Consider the following 20,000-nt stretch of genomic DNA (forward strand, 5'->3'; position numbering starts at 1 on the left):
GGAGAGGCAGACAGACAGACAGACAGAGAGGGAGAGGCAGACAGACAGACCGACAGACACAGACAGAGAGAGAGAGAGAGGCAGACAGACAGAGAGAGGCAGACAGACAGGCAGAGAGACAGACAGAGAGAGAGAGGCAGACAGACAGACAGAGAGACAGACAGGCAGAGAGAGAGAGGCAGACAGACTGACAGACAGAGAGAGGCAGACAGACAGGCAGAGAGACAGACAGGCAGAGAGACAGATAGGGAGAGAGAGAGAGATGGGCAGACAGACAGAGAGATAATTGTTTGAATCACATCAGTTCATCTTAGTTCTATCCAGATGTTTCCAGAGGTTGTGCAAGCTCCCGAGAGGAACGTGACGACGTGTGAGACGAGTGAGATGTTAGAGTGATGTTTAGTGGGAAAGGGAGCAGCAGAAACATGAATGTAGGAATGTAGGAACTCATGGAGCCAGTTTTATTCTCACATTGTGTTTTTTTCCAAAAGTGGAAGAGCGAGCATGACCTGACAAAACCCCCCTCCCCCCGCCACCCCATCATGCTTGATGCTTTGTTTGATGCTTTTGGGAAACTTCCTGGATTTAGTTCTCATGATATACTTTTAGATAAACTGAATAAGAAGCTGAGTGGAACACAATTATCTTCCTCTGTCCACAGACTGAAATCTTGTTGATTGACTCAGTTTCGTCTGTTATGAAGTTTTGATCTGTCTGTAAATGTTAACAGTGTTTCTAAGTCTGTATGTGACTCACACAAAGGCCACACCCCCTTTATTAGAGATGACTCACACAAAGGCCACACCCCCTTTATTAGAGATGACTCACACAGAGGCCACACCCCCTTTATTAGAGATGACTCACACAAAGGCCACACCCCCTTTATTAGAGATGACTCACACAAAGGCCACACCCCCTTTATTAGAGATGACTCACACAGAGGCCACACCCCCTTTATTAGAGATGACTCACACAGAGGCCACACCCCCTTTATTAGAGATGACTCACACAAAGGCCACACCCCCTTTATTAGAGATGACTCACACAGAGGCCACACCCCCTTTATTAGAGATGACTCACACAGAGGCCACACCCCCTTTATTAGAGATGACCCACACAGAGGCCACACCCCCTTTATTAGAGATGACTCACACAAAGGCCACACCCCCTTTATTAGAGATGACTCACACAAAGGCCACACCCCCTTTATTAGAGATGACTCACGCAAAGGCCACACCCCCTTTATTAGAGATGACTCACACAAAGGCCACACCCCCTTTATTAGAGATGACTCACACAGAGGCCACACACCCTTTATTAGAGATGACTCACACAGAGGCCACACCCTCTTTATTAGCGATGACTCACACAAAGGCCACACCCCCTTTATTAGAGATGCCTCACACAGAGGCCACACACCCTTTATTAGAGATGACTCACACAGAGGCCACGCCCCCTTTATTAGAGATGACTCACACAAAGGCCACACCCCCTTTATTAGAGATGCCTCACACAGAGGCCACACCCCCTTTATTAGAGATGACTCACACAAAGGCCACACCCCCTTTATTAGAGATGACTCACACAAAGGCCACACACCCTTTATTAGAGATGACTCACACAAAGGCCACACCCCCTTTATTAGAGATGCCTCACACAGAGGCCACACCCTCTTTATTAGAGATGACTCACACAAAGGCCACACCCCCTTTATTAGAGATGACTCACACAGAGGCCACGCCCCCTTTATTAGAGATGACTCACACAAAGGCCACACCCCCTTTATTAGAGATGCCTCACACAGAGGCCACACCCTCTTTATTAGAGATGACTCACACAGAGGCCACACACCCTTTATTAGAGATGACTCACACAGAGGCCACGCCCCCTTTATTAGAGATGACTCACACAAAGGCCACACCCCCTTTATTAGAGATGCCTCACACAGAGGCCACACCCCCTTTATTAGAGATGACTCACACAGAGGCCACACACCCTTTATTAGAGATGACTCACACAAAGGCCACGCCCCCTTTATTAGAGATGACTCACACAAAGGCCACACCCCCTTTATTAGAGATGACTCACACAAAGGCCACACCCCCTTTATTAGAGATGACTCACACAAAGGCCACACACCCTTTATTAGAGATGACTCACACAAAGGCCACACCCCCTTTATTAGAGATGACTCACACAGAGGCCACACCCCCTTTATTAGAGATGACTCACACAAAGGCCACACCCCCTTTATTAGAGATGACTCACACAGAGGTCACGCCCCCTTTATTAGAGATGACTCACACAGAGGTCACGCCCCCTTTATTAGAGATGCCTCACACAGAGGCCACACACCCTTTATTAGAGATGACTCACACAGAGGCCACACACCCTTTATTAGAGATGACTCACACAAAGGCCACACCCCCTTTATTAGAGATGACTCACACAGAGGCCACACCCCCTTTATTAGAGATGACTCACACAGAGGCCACGCCCCCTTTATTAGAGATGACTCACACAAAGGCCACACCCCCTTTATTAGAGATGCCTCACACAGAGGCCACACCCCCTTTATTAGAGATGACTCACACAAAGGCCACACCCCCTTTATTAGAGATGACTCACACAAAGGCCACACCCCCTTTATTAGAGATGACTCACACAAAGGCCACACCCCCTTTATTAGAGATGACTCACACAGAGGCCACACACCCTTTATTAGAGATGACTCACACAAAGGCCACGCCCCCTTTATTAGAGATGACTCACACAAAGGCCACACCCCCTTTATTAGAGATGACTCACACAAAGGCCACACCCTCTTTATTAGAGATGACTCACACAAAGGCCACACACCCTTTATTAGAGATGACTCACACAAAGGCCACACCCCCTTTATTAGAGATGACTCACACAGAGGCCACACCCCCTTTATTAGAGATGACTCACACAGAGGTCACGCCCCCTTTATTAGAGATGACTCACACAGAGGTCACGCCCCCTTTATTAGAGATGCCTCACACAGAGGCCACACACCCTTTATTAGAGATGACTCACACAGAGGCCACACACCCTTTATTAGAGATGACTCACACAGAGGCCACACCCCCTTTATTAGAGATGACTCACACAAAGGCCACACCCCCTTTATTAGAGATGACTCACACAGAGGCCACACACCCTTTATTAGAGATGACTCACACAGAGGCCACACACCCTTTATTAGAGATGACTCACACAAAGGCCACACCCCCTTTATTAGAGATGACTCACACAAAGGCCACACCCCCTTTATTAGAGATGACTCACACAGAGGCCACACACCCTTTATTAGAGATGACTCACACAAAGGCCACACCCCCTTTATTAGAGATGACTCACACAAAGGCCACACACCCTTTATTAGAGATGACTCACACAGAGGCCACACACCCTTTATTAGAGATGACTCACACAGAGGTCACGCCCCCTTTATTAGAGATGACTCACACAGAGGTCACGCCCCCTTTATTAGAGATGCCTCACACAGAGGCCACACACCCTTTATTAGAGATGACTCACACAGAGGCCACACACCCTTTATTAGAGATGACTCACACAGAGGCCACACCCCCTTTATTAGAGATGACTCACACAAAGGCCACACCCCCTTTATTAGAGATGACTCACACAGAGGCCACACACCCTTTATTAGAGATGACTCACACAGAGGCCACACACCCTTTATTAGAGATGACTCACACAAAGGCCACACCCCCTTTATTAGAGATGACTCACACAAAGGCCACACCCCCTTTATTAGAGATGACTCACACAGAGGCCACACACCCTTTATTAGAGATGACTCACACAAAGGCCACACCCCCTTTATTAGAGATGACTCACACAGAGGCCACACCCCCTTTATTAGAGATGACTCACACAAAGGCCACACACCCTTTATTAGAGATGACTCACACAGAGGCCACACACCCTTTATTAGAGATGACTCACACAGAGGCCACACACCCTTTATTAGAGATGACTCACACAAAGGCCACACACCCTTTATTAGAGATGACTCACACAGAGGCCACACACCCTTTATTAGAGATGACTCACACAAAGGCCACACCCCCTTTATTAGAGATGACTCACACAGAGGCCACACCCCCTTTATTAGAGATGACTCACACAGAGGCCACACACCCTTTATTAGAGATGACTCACACAGAGGCCACGCCCCCTTTATTAGAGATGACTCACACAAAGGCCACACCCCCTTTATTAGAGATGACTCACACAGAGGCCACACACCCTTTATTAGAGATGACTCACACAAAGGCCACACACCCTTTATTAGAGATGACTCACACAAAGGCCACACCCCCTTTATTAGAGATGACTCACACAAAGGCCACACCCCCTTTATTAGAGATGACTCACACAGAGGCCACACACCCTTTATTAGAGATGACTCACACAGAGGCCACACACCCTTTATTAGAGATGCCTCACACAAAGGCCACACCCCCTTTATTAGAGATGACTCACACAGAGGCCACACCCCCTTTATTAGAGATGACTCACACAGAGGCCACACACCCTTTATTAGAGATGACTCACACAGAGGCCACACCCCCTTTATTAGAGATGACTCACACAAAGGCCACACCCCCTTTATTAGAGATGACTCACACAAAGGCCACACCCCCTTTATTAGAGATGACTCACACAAAGGCCACACACCCTTTATTAGAGATGACTCACACAAAGGCCACACACCCTTTATTAGAGATGACTCACACAGAGGTCACGCCCTCTTTTATTAGAGATGACTCACACAAAGGCCACACCCCCTTTATTAGAGATGACTCACACAGAGGTCACGCCCCCTTTATTAGAGATGACTCACACAGAGGTCACGCCCCCTTTATTAGAGATGCCTCACACAGAGGCCACACCCCCTTTATTAGAGATGACTCACACAGAGGTCACGCCCCCTTTATTAGAGATGACTCACACAGAGGTCACGCCCCCTTTATTAGAGATGACTCACACAGAGGTCACGCCCCCTTTATTAGAGATGACTCACACAGAGGTCACGCCCTCTTTTATTAGAGATGACTCACACAAAGGCCACGCCCCCTTTATTAGAGATGACTCACACAAAGGCCACACCCCCTTTATTAGAGATGACACACACAGAGGTCACGCCCCCTTTTATTAGAGATGACTCACACAAAGGCCACACACCCTTTATTAGAGATGACTCACACAAAGGCCACACCCCCTTTATTAGAGATGACTCACACAGAGGCCACACACCCTTTATTAGAGATGACTCACACAAAGGCCACACACCCTTTATTAGAGATGACTCACACAGAGGTCACGCCCCTTTATTAGAGATGACTCACACAGAGGTCACGCCCGCTTTATTAGAGATGACTCACACAGAGGTCACGCCCCCTTTATTAGAGATGACTCACACAGAGGTCACGCCCCCTTTATTAGAGATGACTCACACAGAGGTCACGCCCTCTTTTATTAGAGATGACTCACACAGAGGTCACGCCCCCTTTATTAGAGATGACTCCGGGCTTTACAGGTGCACCACCACGTGTGTGTCCAAGTGATGTGGTGCCATAGTGTTACATACCACAACGTCATCAAGCAGCTAACGAAGGTGCTAAGAGACTTAGAGTTAATTTGAGACACGACCTTTGGTCTGTTGATCAGAACTCGGCTTTAAGGTGGAGAACATCTGAGGATATGAGAGCTGAGTGAAGGATCAGTGATGTCACAGTGTAAGAGAACATGAGGAGGGATGAAAGGGTACAGAGAGGCAGAGAGAGAGAGAGAGAGAGAGAGAGAGAGGCAAAGAGAGAGAGAGAGGCAGAGAGAGAGGCAGAGAGAGAGAGAGAGAGGCAGAGAGAGAGAGAGAGAGGCAGAGAGAGGCAGAGAGAGAGAGGCAGAGAGAGAGAGAGAGAGAGAGAGGCAGAGAGAGAGAGAGAGAGGCAGAGAGAGGCAGAGAGAGAGGCAGAGAGAGAGGCAGAGAGAGAGAGAGAGAGAGAGGCAGAGAGAGGCAGAGAGAGAGAGAGAGAGAGAGAGAGACTCTGATCGCATAAGGCCTGACAGTGAAGGTGAGACAGAAAGAGAAACAGAGAGTTCAAAGAAACTTTCAACAAAACACGCTTTGTGAGGTTGTGTGTGTGTGTGTGTGTGTGTGTGTGTGTGTGTGTCTCACATGTTCAGGGTCACACATCTGCTGAAGTCCATCTTCTGCTTTCCACACTCATGATTATTCAGATCACCTGTGTGTTGCTCACAACTCTGACAGGTTCTTAAATACTGCATTTAAACACAAGCACTCACCTTTAAACACAAAGAAAATCACCTGGGATAGAAAATACAGACTCTTTAAGAAAGCAGGTTGAAATGTTCAGTTAAAGTTCATGTTTTCAGAACGAGGGAAGCGAGTGACATCTCAGCATCATGGCGTTGGTGCCACTGAGTATTTCAGTATCTGTTGATCTCCTGGACATTTCAGACCCGCTGAAGTGAATTGTACACAGAAGGGTGTGAAGAAAAACAAAATAAGGTCTGGTTCTGTGGGTGAAAACGTGTTGTTAGTGAGATGGACAGAGGAGAAAGCTGACAGGAAGAAGAAAGCCGTGCTGAACAGAAGAGCATCTCAGAACATCTCCAGTTTGTTTCGGTCTCATTCCTCTTTCATAACGTGTCTGAGCGAGTGATCGGGACGTAGAACAACATCACCTCATCTACTAAACATCATACGATGAGAGACTGAGAGACAGAGAGAGAAACAAGAAAGGAATAAATAGAGACAGGGACAGAAAGACAGATAAAGACAGATTAAGACAGAGAGATAGAGAGAGATAGAGAGAGAGATGGAGGACTTCCTGTTTACTGGATGCCTTGTTCTCTTATTCTCTGTCATTCAGTATCACACACATACACGGCGTGGGGGAACAGGTTGTGGTGTGTGTGAAGTCAATTTGCATCAGGAAATGATGCTTTTGCAGATGCAGTGTGTGTGTGTGTGTGTGTGAGTGTGTGTGAGTGTGTGTGTGTGTGTGTGTGAGCAGTGGAAAATTCGGTTGAAGATAGGTGAGCGTGTAGCAGAGGAAGAGTGCGTGAGGTGCAGCGTCTGTTCATCACATTTACACACCGCCGTTCATATCCTGCAACACACACAAACACACACACTGTCTTTACTAAATCGTGTTTGTGTGTGTGTGTGTGTGTGTGTGTTTTTATTAAAGCTGTTGGTAATTTTGTTAATATTTGTTAAAAATTAGTATTAAATATTTGTTTCCAAATTATTATAATATATCTCCACAACAACAACAAAAATAATAAGAAGAAGAAAAAAAGAAAAGAAAACAATAATAACGTTATGAGGGGGCTTATGCTAATGAGGGGGCGTGGCTTATATACACTAGCAGTACCTGATACATAATTGGCTGATTTTTAAATGTCACATGCAAACATGGTTTAGCATACCACACACTCACACTCATACACACACACACATGCACACACACACATGCACACACACTCAATCTGACACACACACATGCACACACACTCAATCTGACACACACACATGCACACACACTCAATCTGACACACACACATGCACACACACTCAATCTCACACACACATGCACTCACACACACAGATTAAACACTAACATTTGGTTTATTTAGTGTTTTGGTATTTAAAGCTTGTGAACAGAGATCAATTCTGATGTTCCACAAAAACACTGTGTTTGTAGATTAGTTCTCGAGGTGTTTGATGGTGAACATGGAGTTATTGGAGTTTTTTTTAGCATTAATAACATTAATAGTTGTGATTTTTTTTTTTTTTTTCAGAATCTTGGCATCTTTATTGATCAGCACTTAAAATCTGACAGACACATCTCGTCTGTTATTGGGTCTAGCTTTTACCAACTGCGGATTCTCTCCAAAATTAAACATTTTCTTACCCCAAAGACTTTAGAAATGGCTGTTCATGCGTTTATAACCTCTCGCTTAGATTACTGTAACTCTTTATATTGCGGTATATCTACAACTCAGACTACGCGTCTCCAGCTCGTGCCAGATTTCTCTCTAGCTGTCACAAACATGAACACATCGCTCCCGTTCTTAAATCTCTACACCGGCTGCCGATTTCGCAGAGAATAGATTTTAAGATTTTACTCTTTGTCTATAAGTCTCTCCATAATACCGCTCCTCTCTATTTATCTGAACTTCTTCATCCCTACTCTCCTATTAGAAGTCTTCGCTCATCTGACCAGGCCATGTTGGTGGTTCCTCGTGTACGGCTCAAGCGTAGAGGAGAGCGAGCTTTTTCTGTGGCCGGTCCTAGACTATGGAACTCCCTGCCACTAGAGATTAGGACGGCACCCACCATATCTAGTTTTAAGTCCATGCTAAAGACCCACTTATTTTCTCTAGCCTTTTCATGATTTGCCCAGGGGTTTATGTCTGTTTACTTCCGGTTTATGGTTTATATTTATTTCACCTTCTTTTACACTGGTTATTTTATTTATTGTTTATTGATTTTTATATATATATATATATATACATATGTTTTTTTTTAAGAATTCTTATTTTAGTTTCTTGAACTACTTTGTGCATGTGTGTATTCTTAAGTGTATGTGTGTGTATGTCAAACGCACTGTGAAGCACTTTGGTCAGCCATGTGGCTGTTTGTAAATGTGTTATACAAATAAAGTTTAACTTGAACTTGAATTTTTATTAAACTATTTTTTAAAGATTTGACCAGTATTGAGATGTTTCTCTCTCTCTCTCTCTCTCGCTCTCTCGCTCTCTCTCTCTCTCTCTCAGCAGCTGAAACAGAACACGTGTCGTAATGGGGAAGCAGAACAGCAAGCTCCGTCCCGAGGTGATCCAGGACCTGTTGGAGAGCACTGATTTCACCGAGGAGGAAATTCAGGAGTGGTATAAGGGCTTCCTCCGGGACTGTCCCACCGGTGCGCTCACCATGGAAGAGTTCAAGAAGATCTATGGCAACTTCTTTCCGTACGGAGACGCGTCCAAGTTTGCCGAGCACGTCTTCCGAACCTTCGACGCCAACGGAGACGGAACGATAGACTTCCGAGAGTTCATCATCGCGCTGAGCATCACGTCACGTGGCCAGCTCGACCAGAAGCTCAAGTGGGCCTTCAGCATGTACGACCTGGACGGCAATGGCTACATCAGCAAGGACGAGATGCTGGAGATCGTACAGGTCGGCATGACAACCTGGTTTTTATTCACTGCAGTTTTTCTCTTTCAGTCAGCAGAGAGAGAGGAGCAGGGCTTCATTACACACTGGAGGGAATTTAGCATTTAGCCAATTAACACGAGCAGAATCGATGAGTCAGAGCCACAGCGCTCAGTTCGGCTTCCCAGAGCGGGAAGAAAAGGGAGACAGCAGCAGCTCTGAAAATAATTGTGCTGAAAGCATGCTAGCTTGACACTAACGGACCAATTATCATCTGCATCTAGACCGAAAGCACAAACAGCTGATGCTTATCATCTCTATCCAGCTCTAAATGCCACTCATATAACAGGATCAGCAAAAGACTGTACATAAATGCAGAGCAACAGGAAGTGAGCTACAGTCATGTGGAATAAAAAAATCAATCCAAAATGAAAGTGTTCACACTTCCACATGCAAACAAACATCAGCAAATGTTGATCAGATGACAGACACAGACACTTCAAAATAAATCCTGCCCCAAATACCAAAAATACAAACATTGTGCATTAATCACCAACAAACGCTTCAAATCCCTCAGAGTTTGTTTATTGTTCTTTATAACGATAAGGCAAAAGATTGTCCAAAAAACACCAGCAAACACTTCAAAACCTTCATAGTTCATTTGTTTTATATTGTTCTTTATATTAAGGATAAAGATTCAGCATTTCTCTTTATCGCTCTTTTATGGCCTCCTCAGGCCATCTATAAGATGGTGTCGTCTGTGATGAAGATGCCGGAGGACGAATCCACACCAGAGAAGCGAACAGAGAAAATCTTCCGTCAGATGGACAAAAACCGTGACGGTGAGTCGACACACTTCATACACCACCCTACACCACCCTAAACAATCATACACCACCCTACACAATCATACACAATCATACACCACCCTACACAATCATACACAATTATACACCACCCTACACAATCATACACCACCCTAAACAATCATACACAATCATACACCACCCTACACAATCATACACAATTATACACCACCCTACACAATCATACACCACCCTAAACAATCATACACAATCATACACCACCCTACACAATCATACACCACCCTACACAATCATACACAATCATACACCACCCTAAACAATCATACACAATCATACATCTCCCTACACAATCATACACCACCCTACACAATCATACACAATCATACACCACCCTACACAATCATACACAATCATACACCACCCTACACAATCATACACAATTATACACCACCCTAAACAATCATACACAATCATACACCACCCTACACAATCATACACCACCCTACACAATCATACACAATCATACACCACCCTACACAATCATACACAATCATACACCACCCTACACAATCATACACAATCATACACCACCCTACACAATCATACACCACCCTAAACAATCATACACAATCATACACCACCCTACACAATCATACACAATCATACACCACCCTACACAATCATACACAATCATACACAATCATACACCACCCTACACAATCATACACAATTATACACCACCCTAAACAATCATACACAATCATACACCACCCTACACAATCATACACAATCATACACCACCCTACACAATCATACACCACCCTAAACAATCATACACAATCATACACCACCCTACACAATCATACACAATCATACACCACCCTACACAATCATACAACACAGTACACAATCATACACCACCCTAAACAATCATACACAATCATACACCACCCTACACAATCATACACAATCATACACAATCATACACCACCCTACACAATCATACACAATCATACACCACCCTACACAATCATACACAATCATACACCACCCTACACAATCATACACAATCATACACCACCCTACACAATCATACACCACCCTACACAATCATACAACACAGTACACAATCATACACAATCATACAACACAGTACACAAACATACACAATCATACACCACCACCACAGAAGCTGTGGTATCTGAAGGTGGGAAAGAGAAGATAAGTTGTGTATCATCAGCACAGCAGTGGTAAGAGAACCCATGTGAGGAAATAACTTCACCAAGAGAGTGAGTATACAGGGAGAAAAGAAGAGGACCAAGTACTGAGCCCTGTGGGACACCAGTGGAGAGTCTGTGTGGAGCAGATGTCACTCCCCTCCATGTTACCTGATATGAGCGTCCTTCCAGGTAGGAAGCAAACCGTTCCCAAGCTGATCCGCAAATCCCAAGACTCCTGAGGGTGGACAAGAGAGTCTCGTGGTTGACCGTATCAAACGCTGCTGAAAGGTCAAGGAGGATAAGGACGGATGACAGTTTGTCTGATCTAGCAGCATGTAGTTTCTCAGAGACATCCAAAAGGGCTGTCAAGTTCAACTTCAAGTTCAACTTTATTTGTATAACACATTTACAAACAGCCACATGGCTGACCAAAGTGCTTCACAGTGCGTTTGACATACACACACATACGCTTAAGAATACACACATGCACAAAGTAGTTCAAGAAACTAAAATAAGAATTCTTAAAAAAATATATGTATATATGTAAATATATATAAAAATCAAAAAATAATAAAATAAAATAACCAGTGTAAAAGAAGGTGAGATAAATAAAACCATAAACCGGATGTAAACAGACATAAACCCCTGGGCAAATCATGAAAAGGCTAGAGAAAATAAGTGGGTCTTTAGCATGGACTTAAAACTAGATATGGTGGGTGCCGTCCTAATCTCTAGTGGCAGGGAGTTCCATAGTCTAGGACCGGCCACAGAAAAAGCTCACTCTCCTCTACGCTTGAGCCGTACACGAGGAACCACCAACATGGCCTGGTCAGATGAACGAAGACTTCTGTCTCTGTGGAATGAGCTGCTTTAAAGCCAGACTGTTGGGGTCTTGGAGGTTGTTCTGTGAGAGATAGACAGACAGTCGATTATAGACAATGCGTTCAAGAATTTTTGAAAGAAACGAGAGAAGTGATACCGGTCTGTAGTTACTGATGTCTGATGGATCCAGAGCAGGTTTCTTCAGGATGGGAATAACCCTTGCTCTCTTGAAAGTAGTTGGTACCTGACCAGATGCTATGGATTTATTAATGATAGTGGAAATGAAGGGCAGAAGGTCTTGCGAGATGGTCTGGAGCATAGTGGAAGGGAGTGGATCCAATGGGCAGGTGGTAGGATTGCAAGACTGGATGAGTTTTAGAATCTCTTCTGTTGCTACAGTTGAGAAATGCGACAACAAAGGTGAAGGGGAATCCAGACTGTGAGATGTAAGTGCAGTCAGGGCTGAAGTGAAGGTCTGGCAGATTTCCTCAATCTTCTCCTGGTAGAAAGAAGCAAAGTCTTCTGCAGTCAGGGAGGATGAAGAAGGAGGAGCCGGGGGGGTTGAGTAGAGAAGAGATGATGTTGTGGAATTTCCGAGGGTCTTGTGCCGAAGCTTTAAGCTTTTCCTTGTAGAAGGAAGTCTTGGCAGAAGTCACATCTGAGGAGAACTTGGCCATGAGTGTAAGAATCAAGATTTGCATCAAGTTGTGATTTCTTCCATTTTCTCTCGAATGATCTTACTGTAGATCTCTTCGATGGTTGCACAACACATCTGAAAGCCAAGGAGCAGAACAAGAAGTTTTCTTGGGTTTAGTGGACAGAGGGCAGAAAAAGTCCATGGTTGAGGAAAAAGAGGATAGGAAAGAGTCCAAGGGTAGTGAGGAAAAGGACTCAGGATCAGGAAAAGAAGAAAGAGTGCCAGAAGCTACAGAAGAAGGGAAGACAGAGTGGAAGTTGTGGCGGGTAAGAGAGAGGGGGTGAGAGGTAGTTTTTGGTAGGATAGGGAGAGTGATGGTGAAGGATACCCTGGGATGATCGGAGATGCATTGTGGGGTAGCAGTCAGGTCTGTAGCTGGGGAAGGACGGGTGAAAACCAGATCCAGGACATTGTCTCCTTTGTGTGTGGGGATGTAGCTGTTGAGTGTCAGGGTGAATGAGTCCAGAAGATTGAAGCTTGTCAGAAGGGAGGTTAAAATCGCCAAGCACTGTCAGAGGGGTGTTATCGGAAGGGAAAGCACTGAGCAGTGTGTCCATTTCTTCCCGGAAGTCTCCTTCATACACAATCATACACCACATAGTACACAATTATACACAACCACACACCACAGTACACAGTCATACAAAATCATACACAATCATACACCCCAGTACACAATCATACACAACCATGCACCCCAGTACACAATCATACACAATCATACACCCCAGTACACAGTCATACACAATCATACACCATTGTACACAATCATACATAACATAGTATAAATGCTATAAATGAATATGATGATGTTAATACAGTATGATTTACAAAATGACCTTTGAACCCTGTGTGTGTGTTAGGTAAACTATCTCTGGAAGAATTTGTTGAAGGAGCAAAGAACGATCCATCCATTGTGCGGCTCCTGCAGTGTGACCCGAGCAGCGCAGGGCAATAAGGAGCAGAGCGACGCCTCCTGCTGCACGACTCTAACACTGCAGCTCTCCTTCATCCTCAACACACAGAGTTACACATGCACATCAGTGTGAGCAGAAATTCCAACAACCAGGAAATGTCTGCTTAGAGAAACACACACACACACCCATGGACTCAGTGACTGGAGTAAATCCCTCTGTTTGGTGCATACGCACTGTGACAGGATATGGCACCTTCACACAGGAAGTGCTGGTATGATATTCACTCTGCTCTGGTCTATTACACAACGATGATATCTAGGAAGTGTTAAAAAATCTGAGAAAATATAGTATCGTAGTTCATTTAGCCATGACATTTTCATTAAGTACAAGTTTGTTTGTTTTTTCAGTAAAACAAATTCTGTGACTTGTTGACCAAACGCTCGAGCAGCCGCTGGTTTCTCCCCTACAGGTGGAAGCGTTAGGTTCTCTCGATCACGAACCTCGGATTAGACACTTAGGTGTGTGGAGATGTCAGATTTGAAGGAAAATGTATTAAACACATGTGTGTGTGTGTTAAGTTAAAGCATGCGACTGCTCGTGCGATCATGAAGCATAATCGTTGTGATGAAGTCTGATAAAAAAAAAAAAAAAACTCTTTCCAAAAACTCAACACTCCATGTGTGTGTCGCCGTTATTGTTTAGTACAGTAGGAGAAATACGAGGCCTCGAGTGCAGTGGTGACTGCAGTAACATGTGAGTATGCTAGCCACTTCTCTAACATTAGCCAACTAGCATTAACCTAACCGCTTTAGCAGTATTTATCACCTTACTTAAGTTTCATGAAGCTACGACGCGCCACCTAAAGGGTTCTAGCATTGTATTCCTGTTACACTGCTTTAAATCGCCAAGACTGTAATTTATTAAGAATTACATCATCACTTACTTTTTATCTGTTTAGAGTTACTCACAAGAGTAGAGTTCTCACTATCACATTACAGCAGCTGTAACCATTCTGACACCAGAGACTCCTTCCAGAAATGTTACATAAACACCTCTGTACAGGAAGCAGAACGCGTCACCGTGAGCTGTTACTATAGAAAAGCGAAGGTATTTAGCAGCGCTGTGGTGTAAAGTGGGCATTGTTTGCTATTGCTAGTGCTAGTGTTAAAAAGCTCTGCCCGCTTCCTGAACACCGGGAAACCCGTAAGCTTCTTTCTCCTTTTATGAGATTTGACGTTCATCTCATTGCAGATGTTTTTATCTGAGTTAAGCAGGATCGATGCGAGAAGCTAACCGCTTTCATCGTAACACAACGCACGAGTTGTTTGGAAATAATGTAAGCCTAGAACATGCGTGAACATGTCTAATCATGTTTCTGATACACTGTCATCAGACTCATCTGTCTTTTGTCAAATTTTGTTTTGTTTCGATTTTGTCTAATTCATGTTTGTTCAGAATATCAGAAATGTTTTTTGTACTTGAATGCAGGGCTGACAGCAAGATGGAGATAGTCGGTACAGAGAATTATCATCATAAATAAATAAATAAATAATTGGCTAACAAAAATAAATGTTTTAAGCTTACTGTATATATCCACATCACCTGATTTGTGCTGGTCTAATTTTTTTTTGCTAGCAGTTAGCATTGAGCAACTGACTAGCCTAGCTAACCTCATTCCTTCAGCTAGCTACATAAACAGCACAAAGTCATGTATCGTGTAAGTGAGCATCAGCACACGGCTACTTAGCATCAGTTCATCAACATGATCAGAATTCTTCATATCTGATGGACGACTCCAGCAGTGCACGCGGACATTAAGTACTCAAGAAAGAAAAAAATATTTATATTTAAATGTAGGAAATATTTATTCTTGTTATTAATATCCGTGGCTTCTGAGATTGTTCAATTTTCTTTTTAATTTGCTGTAAATGATGTTGTTTAATGTCCACTGTAATGTGAGGCTCGGTTCATTCAACGTGAAGAAACATTTTATGCACAATATTATTTTATAAATGTTCCAAATGAATTATAAATGGAATTTTACTGATTGTTTGTTCGCTTCTTTTGTTTACGTGCTGATTAGTGACAGGATGATGAATGCTTTTTAACTGGCCTGTGCTAACAATGCTAGCATGTTTATATTCTCTTTAACATTTGGCTAGTAGAAACTTTCTAGTGTTAATTTGCATCAGGTTAAAAATCCAGCGTCATTTACACAGTGTGTTAATAACCTTGTTATAAACAGATACGTTACACCGTTTATAAACAGTCAGAGATGTTTATGAAGACTTAGTATTACATCTTTGGGTTTTATAAACAGGTTTTGACTGACAGAGGGCGCTGGCGAGCACCGTGTTTATTTAAACTGAACAGCTTCATTAGCTCTCGCCAACAAGATAATGTTAAGCTAACTGTTATATATTTTATTTAAAAGTAACCACTAGCACATGAGCTAACATGAGACATCATGTGTAAAGGCTAGTCAGGGTTACTAGCACGGTGACTAACATTAAAGTATTATTATTATTATGATTATTGTTATTATTATAATGTCTAAAGCCACTGGCCAGGTTTGCATGATAGCAGACAACTCTAAACTATTATATTGTGTAAAACAATAGCAAGGTTTACTAGCAAGCTAGCTAACATTAGGCTAACTATTACATAGTGTAAACAATTAGTAAGGTTTGCTAGCATGCTAGCAAATATTAGACTAGCTCTAATATTATGTGACTGAGCAGTAGAGTGGACTAGCATGCTAGCTAACGGTTGGTCAGTTCAAATATATGGTGCGTTTCTGATCAGTAAAGAGATCGTTAATAAGTAATAGCACCCTCTCGTCCAGATTAATGAATAAAATGACTGTGAATATGAAATATTTTTGTTATTTAATTTCTTTTGTATATATAAAACCCTGAAACATTTGAGATCATGCGAGACAACATTAGACACGTTTTGTGGAATAAAAATTTTTATTTACAAAAATAATAAGATCTTTACTAATGAGTTTGAACATCTGAGATACCTTCTGACACGTGGACATGACAATGTTAAATTCACCTTAAATTCACAACAGGAAATTACTGGACACACAAAGCCACAACACACTGAAAACATAGAAAAGAAGAACAAAGTTTTATACTCATAAAACTAATGGATGAGTTTAGCATTGACGCTAACACACATATCTGACATGTCTGCCTTAAACACATCTGATTCAAACACGTCTGACTCGAACATGTCTGACTCAAACACATCTGAATCAAACACGTCTGATTCAAACACGTCTGATTCAAACACGTCTGACTCAAACATGTCTGACTCAAACACGTCTGACTCAAACACGTCTGACTCAAACACGTCTGACTCAAACACGTCTGATTTAAACATGTCTGACTCAAACACGTCTGACTCAAACACGTCTGACTCAAACACTTCTGATTCAAACACGTCTGACTCAAACACGTCTGACTCAAACACATCTGACTCAAACACGTCTAATTCAAACACGTCTGACTCAAACACGTCTGACTCAAACACTTCTGATTCAAACACGTCTGACTCAAACACGTCTGACTCAAACACGTCTAACTCAAACATGTCTGACTCAAACACGTCTGACTCAAACACTTCTGATTCAAACACGTCTGACTCAAACACGTCTGACTCAAACACGTCTAACTCAAACACGTCTGACTCAAACACATCTGACTCAAACACTTCTGACTCAAACACGTCTGACTCAAACACGTCTGATTCAAACACGTCTGACTCAAACACGTCCGACTCAAACACGTCTGATTCAAACACAGGAGGAAATCAGAGGACGTCTTATTTCGCATCATCGAGTGCAACACATAAAACAAACCACAGCTACGCCTGAATTCCACAGTAATTATCTTTTTAAAAAATCATTACACAAACTTATAAACATAATAAAAAAACTGTACATGGCACAAAATAATAATTATACATATATTAATGAAAACCATCAGACTGTAGTGTTGAAACATGGACGAGGTGAGAATACACAGCACAGTTCTGCAACATCAAACATCACTATTATTTATTTACTTATCTGTTTGTTTGTTTGTTTGTTTAAATAAAATTCATCTTCCTTAAATTCGATCACGTCGTCATTTTTTCTCTCTCGGCGGATAAACGGAGCAATTGGTTTGCGTTGTTTAAACATATTCTACTTTTGAACTTGTTCTATTTTTAATTTTTAGATTTTAATATTTGTAATAATAATAATAATAATAATAATAATAATAATAATAATAATAATAATAATCTGATATTGCAGCACAGATATTTTAACAACATGGATTTATTTTGATTTCCTGCAGCATGGTCTCATATTGTGTTCCTGAATTATTTTTTAAATTCTATTTCTAACTCTAAAAGGAAAAATAAGCAGATACGAGCTTAAAGTCGAGTTCGTCTGAAATGTTTAAAATTTGCACAATTTGTGAATAAAAAGGCTGTGAAATGATACGTCATAAGAAAAGTTTCTGGACTTTAAATGTTCACATGTCTGATTTTTCAGCTCTGTAACATCCTGAATTAATATTTATAAAAGTAACATCACATTATTACACACAGGAGAACTTCCTGTTAGCTCCGTGACTGGAGGTGATTCAGGAGTCACGTGACTCATCAGTCGACTCTTCATCTTTGTTTGTGTAGAACGTCGGCTTCATGAGACGACGCTTCACTTCAACCTGATTAGAATTATATGGTGCAGCTGTTGAACTCAGCACCATGTTGGAAAGAAGGCTTCACATCTTCATCTTCCCAAAAGCAAAAGCATCTAAATCTCAGTCAGGGTGATTTTGTAGGCGTCGCCGTAGCTCTCGATACTCAGGATGAAGGTGTCCTCATTGGAGTAATGCTCGATGATGTTGTCGTCCATGTTCACCAGGATCCTAGAACACAACACTGTTTAATTATCACAACCCCAAACATACAGCTCTTATACACACAACTCTGATACACACAGCTCTAATACACACAGCTCATATACACACAACTCTGATACACACAACTCTGATACACACAACTCTGATACACACAACTCTGATACACACAGCTCTTATACACACAACTGTGATACACACAGCTCTGATACACACAACTCTGATACACACAACTCTGATACACACAGCTCTTATACACACAACTGTGATACACACAGCTCTGATACACACAACTGTGATACACACAGCTCTGATACACACAACTCTGATACACACAAACCTGATACACACAACTGTGATACACACAACTGTGATACACACAGCTCTTATACACACAGCTCTGATACACACAACTCTGATACACACAGCTCTGATACACACAACTCTGATACACACAGCTCTGATACACACAACTCTGATACACACAGCTCTTATACACACAGCTCTGATACACACAGCTCTTATACACACAACTCTGATACACACAACTCTGATACACACAGCTCTTATACACACAACTGTGATACACACAGCTCTGATACACACAACTCTGATACACACAACTCTGATACACACAGCTCTTATACACACAACTGTGATACACACAGCTCTGATACACACAACTGTGATACACACAGCTCTGATACACACAACTCTGATACACACAAACCTGATACACACAACTGTGATACACACAACTCTGATACACACAGCTCTGATACACACAACTCTGATACACACAGCTCTGATACACACAACTCTGATACACACAGCTCTGATACACACAACTCTGATACACACAGCTCTGATACACACAACTCTGATACACACAACTCTGATACACACAGCTCTGATACACACAGCTCTTATACACACAACTGTGATACACACAGCTCTGATACACACAACTGTGATACACACAACTCTGATACACACAGCTCTGATACACACAACTGTGATACACACAAACCTGATACACACAAACCTGATACACACAAACCTGATACACACAAACCTGATACACACAGCTCTTATACACACAACTGTGATACACACAGCTCTGATACACACAACTGTGATACACACAAACCTGATACACACAGCTCTTATACACACAACTGTGATACACACAAACCTGATACACACAGCTCTTATACACACAACTGTGATACACACAGCTCTGATACACACAACTGTGATACACAGCTCTGATACACACAACTGTGATACACACAAACCTGATACACACAGCTCTTATACACACAACTGTGATACACACAGCTCTGATACACACAGC

At 42.6% G+C, this 20,000-nt stretch overlaps 2 protein-coding genes across 3 annotated transcripts in view; one reads left to right on the forward strand and one right to left on the reverse strand.

Moving 5' to 3' along the window:
- The window catches only part of ncaldb (neurocalcin delta b), a 24,698-nt gene extending 8,925 nt beyond the window's left edge, over positions 1–15,773 (forward strand). Inside the window, exons 2-4 of one of the 2 annotated variants that reach the window (XM_060896849.1) lie at positions 8,863–9,265; positions 9,978–10,083; positions 13,671–15,773. In XM_060896849.1, coding sequence (XP_060752832.1) covers positions 8,888–9,265; positions 9,978–10,083; positions 13,671–13,765 — 579 coding nt within the window. In that variant the 5' untranslated portion in view covers positions 8,863–8,887 and the 3' untranslated portion in view covers positions 13,766–15,773. The remainder of the gene's footprint in view (positions 1–8,862; positions 9,266–9,977; positions 10,084–13,670) is intronic. The other variant, XM_060896848.1, reaches the window with a different exon arrangement.
- A 904-nt stretch (positions 15,774–16,677) lies between these two features.
- grhl2b (grainyhead-like transcription factor 2b) overlaps positions 16,678–20,000 on the reverse strand; it is a 32,794-nt gene continuing 29,471 nt past the window's right edge. The window contains exon 16 of the mRNA XM_060896841.1: positions 16,678–18,652. Within this exon, the coding sequence (XP_060752824.1) occupies positions 18,538–18,652 (115 nt within the window). The 3' untranslated portion in view covers positions 16,678–18,537. The remainder of the gene's footprint in view (positions 18,653–20,000) is intronic.

The sequence above is a fragment of the Tachysurus vachellii genome, chromosome 21, assembly GCF_030014155.1.
Source record: "Tachysurus vachellii isolate PV-2020 chromosome 21, HZAU_Pvac_v1, whole genome shotgun sequence".
Lineage (NCBI taxonomy): Eukaryota > Metazoa > Chordata > Actinopteri > Siluriformes > Bagridae > Tachysurus > Tachysurus vachellii.